Source organism: Heptranchias perlo, chromosome 24 (assembly GCF_035084215.1).
Source record: "Heptranchias perlo isolate sHepPer1 chromosome 24, sHepPer1.hap1, whole genome shotgun sequence".
Lineage (NCBI taxonomy): Eukaryota > Metazoa > Chordata > Chondrichthyes > Hexanchiformes > Hexanchidae > Heptranchias > Heptranchias perlo.
Window position 1 is genome coordinate 5,154,283 of NC_090348.1, and position 9,753 is coordinate 5,164,035.

A 9,753-nucleotide genomic window follows, 5' to 3' on the forward strand; every position below is an offset into this window, starting at 1 on the left:
GGGTTGGAGATCATGGTGGGGTGGGGGTTCGGTGGATTATGTGTGTGGGATCACGGCAAGTAAGCTTGGGCCTGGAGGTAACACTCCTGCTCCTCCTGGCGCACTAACTATGCAATAAAAGCACATACCTGCTGATCCGGGCCTTCTCGCCTCCTCCCACATGACTTAATTCTTGGGTGCCAGAATTCCTAAGTAAAAGTACTGTTAAAATGGAGGTCCACAGCCGCCTTAAAAGATTTTACTGACTGACCCGCCTCCTGAGATCAGATTGGCCCCCACCCACCCCCGACCCACCTTCGTTAAAACCGGAAGTGGGCGGGTTTTACAATTTTTAGATTCCCACCCACCCATTCTTGGGGGTTAACGTTTACCCCTAAATGTTTAGGGGTGGATTGGAGTAGTGATGGGCAGGAGAAAGGAGAGGCAGAAGCAGCCAAGGAATGGCCTTGATTTTAGAAACAAAGAAGCTGGTGAGCTCTTCCTATTTAGGATCGGAGGCGGTAAAGGAGGATGTGAGGAAGAAAGTTGGGGAAGAAGGTTTCTGGTGAAGAGGAGTATGGGGTTGCCCTCCAGGGATTGCCCTGAAGTAATAGGATTTGGCCATGGAGAGGGGGCAATTAAGTGGTTTCGCCAGACCTGGCGGTGGACAAGCAGGTTGGTTACATGCCAGGGATGCTCCAGTCTGTGACCCACAGATTCAAATCTGTGAAGGTGGCTGTTGTACCAGGGGAATAGTGAGGGTGAGATCTAGCGGAGACTGTGGCACTGAAAGTGGAGGCAAGGCAATTATTGAGATGAACAGAGGTGTAGTGTAGCTGATGGGCCAGAAGAGAAAGAGTTAGAAAGTGGAGACCATGAAGACGATGGAGTTAGAGAGAGTCTTCCCTTTGGACAAAATGAGATGATGGAAGAGTTAATGGTAGCCAGGGAGATATGTATCTTGAAAGAAATTATGAAATGATTGGAGGTGGTCCTTGTGACCTCTGGTGCGGCACTGGCTCCAGAACCATGAACCTTACACTGTTCAGAGTGAGTCAACTCCTGCTGGAACCCTCCCTCCACTCCCCAATGGTCATGAAATACTTGTAATACTATTGGAATAAACTATAAACATGTAAGCTTTATTTGTGGAGATGCATTAATGCTGACTCGGGGTTATAGTACAGCAACATCTATCCACATTTATATATTCCTTCAGAAAAGTGTTTTTCTCTGAGCTCTGGTTGTCAGTATAGCCATTTCAAGTCACAGTAATGAACAATATAGGGTAAACCAATGCAGCTATTGTGGAAGTGGCAAGGAAGCTGTAATTTGTTGAACACTACTGTTCAACCTTTGAATTATCAATTGTTTTTCTAGGCAAAATGTTCCCTATGAAAATCATGCCAGACTTCAGAAGAGGTTAAAGGATTTACAGCGTAGACACAATGAATTCCGAAGACTCATTTTGGGAGCAAATTTTTCACCTACGGGTCTGTGTAATTCAACCAATTTTCTATCATCTACCTTGGTGCAAGGCACAGAAACAACATTTGTAAACATTCAGGTACCAAATTTTAGTGAAATTAGTAAATGTTTTCAGTCTGCTAAAATTTGTCAATTGTAATTTTGTGTTTAATCCATTTTAATATGTAAAATATACAAAAAATTATATATACTCCGTGTCCAATCATTTCTAAATTTTCTTTATTAATTATACTTCACATTCGATATGTAGGCTGCGTCCAGCTGGGAAAATTATAGGGTTGCTGATTTCTAGACCTTCCTGTTCATTCTCTATGCTAAGTACACTTCAAGATGATTTCTAGTTGTAGTCCCTTTGCTGCAGTTATCAATCACATTGTCAGCTCTACTGTGAGATGAGCTTTGTTCCAGCACCACTACTTTTATAGCTTAAATCATTTTGCCATACTTTTGTATCAAAAGGAAAATTTTGCAGGGCTATGGGCAATGGGACTAATTGGTAGCTTTTTCAAAGAGCCACCCCAGGCACGATGGGCCAAATGGCGGCCTCCTGTGCTGTATGATTTTTGCGTGGAAAAGTACCCCTTAAGTTCAAAGCTCCAGGTAAGCTTCCACATATACACCAACTCTGCCTTATTTCCGTGCTTCCTACGTTCGAACCCAAGGCTGAGGCTGCACACCAACTGTCTGTCCAATTTTAAGACATTGAGCCAAAATATCCTCTTTTCAGCAAAGCCAAAGCTATTCTCTTCAGCTGCCAGTAGCCTCTGGCCTTCGCTCCAACAATGTCCAAAGCTGCCACTTGAGGCTAAGCCCACAGGTACAGAATCTCAGGTACTCTCAACCATGAACTGAGCGTCATTCCCCAATTATTTCCATTACCAAGACCACTTTCCTCCACCTCTGAAACCTTTGTTCCCTGCCTCTTCCCCCACTGCTGCAGAAACTCTAATCTGCATCCTTATCACCTTGAAACTCAATGTCTGCCTAGTCACTCTTCTTGTCTAGACTCTGCACACGTTACAACTCATTTAGAAAGCTGCCACACACATCCTTGCTTGCACTGCCATCATTGCCAAGTTCCATTGGAACCCCCATACCCCAGCAAATTGACTTAGATTTTCGCTTTCACTTTCAAATCGTTTGCCTCAACCCCCACCCCCACTCAATGATCTCCAGCCATATGTCACCCCACACTCCCTCTGCTTCTCTGATATCAGGTCACTCCTCGTTTCCCACTCCCTCCGCTGTTGACCATTCTTTTAGCCTCTACACCCCGTACTCTGGAGCTTCCCAACTCTCTCCATCTTGCCACTTCCCTCTCTGCTTTCAAAAGTCTCCTTTTTAAAAAAAACCCTCATCTTCAACTCGACTTTTGGTTTCCCCTCCTATATAGGATCCTGCCACCTTGTCAAGTGCTTTGAGGCATCTTTCTGTATGTGGGAATGTTTGTTGTCATTGCAGTTGCTTGTGTGCTTGTGTCTTGTGAGGACAAACACCAGCATTCTTCAGTTTCCAAGTAGGGGCTTACATTTTGCTTGCTGAAGAATATTGCCTTCTGTTAATGTGAAAAATCCCAGGCATGCTAAAGAGCATTCCATTGTGCAAGTGCTCACCTAATGGGCTAACTTGCCAGTTTTTATCAGTGTGAAACATAGAAACATTGAAAATAGGAGCAAGAGTAGGCCATTTGGCCTTTCAGGCCTGCTCCGCCATTCAAAATGATCATGGCTGATCGTCTAACTCAGTACCCTGTTCCCACTTTTTCCCCCTATCCCTTGATCCATTTAGCATTAAGAAATATATCTATCTCCTTGAATACATCTAATGACTTGGCCTCCACTGTCTTCTGTGGTAGAGAATTCCACAGGTTCACCACCCTCTGAGTGAAGAAATTTCTCTTCATCTCGGTTCTAAATGGCATACCCCGTATCCTGAGACTGTGACCCCTGGTTCTGGACTCCCCAGCCATCGGGAACATCCTGCATCTGGTCTGTCTGGTCCTGTGTGCACTTGAAACCTCTTCACCGCAACCCAAAACCTACTGTTACTTCCTAAGTTAGACTATTAAACAGCTATTTGTCCAGTGGAATGGCAGTGTAACTTGAGACTTGGATTCCAGTATCACCCTTGACACAAGCCAGGTGCTGACGTCCCCTCCAGCACTTCAAGTGCACCCAGGTACAGTATCCAGCCCTGTGCGAGGCCATATTTTAAAAGTTGGACCTCCTGTGAACACTCGCAACTCAGTATGGAATGTTTTTAATGTTGGTAGAAAGCAGATGCACCCATCCACAGTCAGCATTAAAAATCAACCAGCTGGGGAGTGGAGCTCTGCACATTGGTCCACACACAGGGTTGCAGAGCTACTTTATGGCTGATCTCAGCATAACCTGCAATTGATGTGGAGATAAATTGGCAGTATAACTCCGGTTTGGTAACTGTGCTTCACTCAATGCTCAAATCTACTAGTGTTGGATCGATGGCTGTAGTGCAACCTTACATTCTGTAGATTTACAAAGCAGCACAGTGCCAGTATTGCACTGGTCATGTGAGCAGTTTGGCAGGGCTGTACATTACTAGCTTCAACTCTTTGTAGCATTTCACAAGAGGTGTAAGGACTTGTTTTGAGAAGTCATGTTACACCCCTGGCAAGTGACATAAGAAAAAGGTAGATTACCCACCACTGCTCGCATTAAGGTATATTACACAAACCACACTTCCCAGCCTCCTACCCCTCGGGACTGATAATTAGCCTCTAACAAGGCCAATAATTTATACAAGTACTCACTTTAAAGATGTGGCTTAAAACAAAATAATTGTTCCTTTGGTTTACATAGTAAATACTTATTTCATTAAACCTTATTTTTACATTTATTTAAGTATGATGGAATAGGTTTTGTGGGGTTCGTGTTGATTTTAACATAAGAAATAGGAGCAGGAGTAGGCCATACGGCCCCTTGCACCTGCTCCGCCGGTCAATCAGATCATGGCTGATCTTCTACCTCAACTCCACTTTCCTGCACAATCCTCATATCCCTTGATTCCCTTAGTGTCCAAAAATCTATCGATCTCAGTCTTGAATATACTCAATGACTGAGTATCCACAGCCCTCTGGGTAGAGAATTCCAAAGATTCACATTCCCCTGAGTGAAGAAATTTTTCCTCATCTCAGTCCTAAATAGCCAACCCCTTGAGACCATTACCCCTAATTCTAGACTCTCCAGCCAGGCGAAACAGCCTCTCAGCATCTACCCTGGCAAGCCCTCTAAGAATTTTATACATTTCAACGAGATCACTTCTCATTTTTCTAAACTCCAGAGAGTATAGGCCCGTTCCACTCAATCTCTCCTCAAAGGACAACACTCTCATCCCAGGAATCAATCGAGTGAACCTTTGTTACACTGCCTCTAAGGCAAGTATATCCTTCCTTAGGTAAGGAGACCAAAACTGTACACAATACTCCAGGTAAGGAATCACCAAAGCCCTGTACAATTGCAGCAAGACCTCCTTATTCATATAATCAACCCCCTGCTGGGTTTGGTGGTTAAAAAGAACTGAACATAGCTTTGAGGAGAGAGGCCACCTTTACATAGTGCAGGAAAGGAAAGATTCTGGAACATAGGAACAGGAGCAGGCCATTCAGCCCCTTGGGCCTGCTCCGCCATTCAATTTGATCGTGGCTGATCTGTATCTCGACTCCATTTACCCGCCTTTGCTCTGTATCCCTTGATATCCTTACCCAACAAAAATCTATTTATCTCAAGTCTTGAAAGCTGAGATGGTACTTAGCAAAACAGGCGTGCCAGATATTTTCCCAGTGGCTAGGCAGCCTCCCATTATATATGAGGTACTGAATGACAACGACTGCCTGAAGGCGAAGGATGTGATGGACAGTGTCATTTGCCCAATACTGGGGTAGGTGCATTCAGTTCTTTTGATGAGCTAATGGTTTAGATTACTATTTAAGGAGAATGGAAAAAATTATTACAGAAGTGCCATCGTTTGAAAGTCTTGACTGTTGCTTTACATGTGCGCCACTTTTAAAAAAAATACATGACTTTCCCTCCACTTTTAGGAAGAACAGCATCAAAGAGAGCTCTGTCTGCTCCGCAAGAGGCTCGAGGAACTAGAAACCAATCAACAACAGCAGTTACACGAGCTTGGTGCTCTTGGTTGATGTGATGCTCGCGGAGTTGTGGGAATGCAGTTTTATGAGATTTCTTTTAATCTTTGCAAGTCAAAAAGAGCAGAATTAATCCTGTCATTTATTTGGTGCTAACTATTTATTGCACAGTTTTGAATTTGAAAACAATACTGCATGCGTTGAGCAATTTCTATGAAGCAGGTTTACGTGACGCTACGCAGTATCTCAATCTTTACAAATAACTTCTTGTGCCTTGAAAAAAGTTCTGATTTGATCCTATGGACAGTGCAGTATGTTGATAGGCTGTACACTATAAAATGGTACCTCACAAATAGTCTACAGTCATCTTTCTTCCCCCCCCCCCCCCCCCCCCCCACTCCATGCGCAACACTTCCAGGCGTGATTTCACTCAGGAGCCATTCTGCCGTCTTTTTGATGGCCTCTGCACTGGTCGAGATTCTAGAAATTCAGAGAGAGATAAAACACTGACTACAAGTCGTGAAGTCTGTGTTATATGCTGTAGAAAACCTCATTTTTGTATTTATAGTATTGAAAGCTCTGAAAATATACTTGACAACTGGAATATTATGGGTATTCCCCAATACTTTCAGTTTTTCTGCTTCCTCAATCCCAACACCAGAGGCTAGCTGGACAACTTGCTTCCAACGTTCTAGCACCCTGTAATCGGATAGTAAGGTGCAAGAATGGCCTGAGATGACTTGCTTGCTGAACTATTTTGGATGTTTCCAGTGGAAAATTTACCCTAGGAAGATTCAAGCTTAAGAACGGGAACAAGTTAGAAAGCTGCCACTTTTCCACAGCACAGAGTATCACCACTCAACAGCCAGTCACGATTTAGGAAGCACTTCTTTCCACAAAGGGTATGGGAATCTGGAACTCTTCCCCCTTAAAAAGGCTGTGGATGGTGGGACAAGTGGAGCTTTCAAGACTGAGATCGACAGGTTTCTGTTGGGTAAAGGTATCAGGGTGTATGGAGCAAAGGTGGGAAATGGAGTTGAGATACAGAATGGCGGAATTGGCTCGAGGGACAGAAAGGCCTCCTCCTATGTTCCTTTGCTGTGGTTTTTAAAACAAACAAACACCAGCCTTTCCAGGGAAAGATAGGGTCATGTTTCATGTGTCACCCTTCATTGGAGCTGAAGATCTGTCCCAAAATGTCAATCTACCTTTCTCTTTCAGAATAAAGCACTGGTCAGTCTGCATTTCCTGAATTCAGTTTCCTTTTTACTAGCCTTACTAAACATGTCTCATTTGTTTTCTCCTCTGCTTAATGTGAACTGAGGGGGGTTTTCAAAAAAACACTTGAAGTACAAATGGGGGAACACAGGAAAAAGATAAGATTCAAAAGCTAAATGCCGATGAGATTTTTAAAACTAATGTCTAAAATTAATGGGAGTTAGATAGGATGGAGGGGAGATAAGGGGAGGAAAACTGAAGTTATAAAACTTATCTCCTAGGCTTGTTCAAGCTCCCTTCGGCAAATTGACACCAGATTGCAGATCCCTAGTTTCTGCACACCATGTTTTAACCAACACTACAACATGACAACAATGTGCCTACAGCAGCAGGCTTGCTTGTGAATGTACTGTAACAGGAAATGGAAGTTAACAAGTTAAGGCTCAAATCCCCAGCAGCATGCAAGAAAACATCTCTTCGCTTAATTTATTTTTTCCTTCTGCATTTTATAAAAGCAAAGTGTATACTTCATTTGTAAGTTGGGCTATTGTGGAATTTTGACAGCACGGCACATTAAATGTTACTCTAACATGCATTATAAAAAAAACGGATATAGGTGTAAAGTGCAGGAATTTTCTCTTTATTCTTTGACTGTGGTGATGAGCGACTGTTCTGGTTGCATTTTTAAAAAAAGAAACTTTCAGGTGCTTTGTCAGCTTTCTTTATTTTTCTAAAACTACAGAATTATGTCAAGCTGTCTGTAAATAACTAAGCTTCAAGTATACACCCACAGGCCTTTTTGCATTTTTTTATACATAATTGTTCCAAATTTGTGTCATTTGTACAAAAGATATCTAATATATTCTAAACTTATGTCAAGATATTTTTTCAACATGTTTGTCATTCATGATTTTATTTTGGTCTGCTTTTTTGTTTTAAAAAAAACTGTTAACTTTTTGTACAATTCAAGTGTTCCATTCTTAATTGATGTAACTATAAGTACAGTGACTTTGGAAAGAACAACTGTTTTATTGATTACTGACATCCCATTACTTGTTGAATAAACACTTTGCATGTTCCTTGTGTATGTGTGTGATGTGTGTGCGCACGCACATAACCAGAAGCAAGGCCACGATCAGAAAGGTCCAGTGTGGGTCTGGACAAGCGGTCACATGGTCTGATTATAGAATTTCCAAATCCGTCTTCTACGGTGAGCTTCAGTCCAGATATCGCCGGAGAGGTGGGCAGATGAAACGTTATAAGGACACACTAAAGACCACCTTAAAATCTTGGAATATTATTCCCGATCCTGGGGAGACACGGCCACCGACTGACCACGACGGCAGCATGCCTGCCCGGTTGGATTGAATGAATTTGAGGTTATCAGGTCTGGTTGCTAAGCGCCCAGCTCACAAGGCAAATCACCTCCCTCCCCGACTCCCAGAGCAATACGTGTGTCCAGGATCGTTCTCCTCTCCCGTCAGCTCACCCACAACAACTGAGATTCATCGTTGACTGGACAGGAGGTTCCATCATATATACAATCAAATAAAATTAATCCATTTACTTGATTGGCAATGACTGTGTTCTATATTGTAACTTAGGATGATTATAAATACAATGAAAGTTGTAGGGCATCCTCTGCATGGATGTGGTACCATTGAGATGTTTTTGTGTTTATAATAAAGGTGGGATGGTATTGGTGCAAGTTTTCCTTGCTGGGCTCCTCTGTCTGGATCCATCAGTTCTAAGAGATAATTTCACCATTACCATCCTCAGAGGTGGATCACTGCTATCATTGCAAGCTCTACTGACAGGACCAAGGATCTATGCTGATCCGGGGAATTATTTGATATACTGCGTCATAAAACTATTTTCAAATGCCTTGATGTTATAAATAAGCCATGTGAGGTAAAATTCATTTTGCTGAGCGATGGACCACCCTTGTGGACCAATGGTTTCAGCATAAGGCCAAATCATTGTTACTTCCTGTCTGTCTCGCTTCAGGTGTCACACTTGCACCTGCTTGGCTCAAATTTTCTATTGATAAATTAGTGACAAATCATAATTGAACATTTAGGCACCATACCAATCAAACCTGAGAAAAGCTGCACTTACCTTGTAAAGTGTGTTTAGTGTTAGAAGCTGGTTTCAGGGTAGCAGAAGTTTCAGCACATTGGGTGGGGCAAGGCTGGTCAGGCCAGTTCCCCACGGCCTGCCTCCCTCCCCCTCCCATTGCTACCAGCCACCAGACCTCCCACCACCCCCTTGACTCCAACAACCCAAAGGCCCAGGACTCCCACTGTTCCAAAACCTCAAGACTCTTCTCCCTTCTTCTTCTAGTCTTGGAAACCAACCTTTCCCCCTCCCGGTGCTGCCAAATACCGGCACCTCCTCCCACACAGCTACAATACCACGATGTGCTATGCTGCCAGTGCTTACACAGCCTGTAATTACTCCACAGCGTTGCTGTACCTGGCCTCTCTCACTGATGTCAACCCACCCACTGACTGAGTTAAAGTGCAAGTTAGAGACACTCTGAAGGGGGAAGAATATTTGGATAGTTTACATGTTTTCAGTGCTGCACTCCCTCAGTACTGCACTGGGAGTGTCAGCCTAGATTTTGTGCTCAATCTTCTGACTCATAGAACAGAAGCTGATATTAGTTCAGCTGTAAAATTATTAAAATAGCTTTATATTTAAACTTCAGCCACATGTTGGAAGATCAGGTCAATGGTTATATAAGGCTTTAATCTGAATAAGGACTTTGGAGGTGATAATCCAACTTGCAAGAACTTTGGCAAAATGCTGCAAATTCCACAAAACTTCCCATTTTGGAAGTTACTTGCAACTAATCACATCTCCTGTCTCAATGAGCCAATTTACATAATAATTATGCATGAATGTGACATTGTGTGATAAAGGCACAAGGTGGAGCCCAGAAG

At 43.0% G+C, this 9,753-nt stretch overlaps 1 protein-coding gene across 1 annotated transcript in view; it reads left to right on the forward strand.

Annotated features, from left to right (window-relative positions):
• The window catches only part of cep83 (centrosomal protein 83), a 60,160-nt gene extending 52,274 nt beyond the window's left edge, over positions 1-7,886 (forward strand). The window contains exons 15-16 of the mRNA XM_068004656.1: positions 1,360-1,546; positions 5,543-7,886. Coding sequence (XP_067860757.1) covers positions 1,360-1,546; positions 5,543-5,644 — 289 coding nt within the window. The 3' untranslated portion in view covers positions 5,645-7,886. The remainder of the gene's footprint in view (positions 1-1,359; positions 1,547-5,542) is intronic.
• The last annotated feature ends 1,867 nt before the right edge of the window (positions 7,887-9,753 follow it).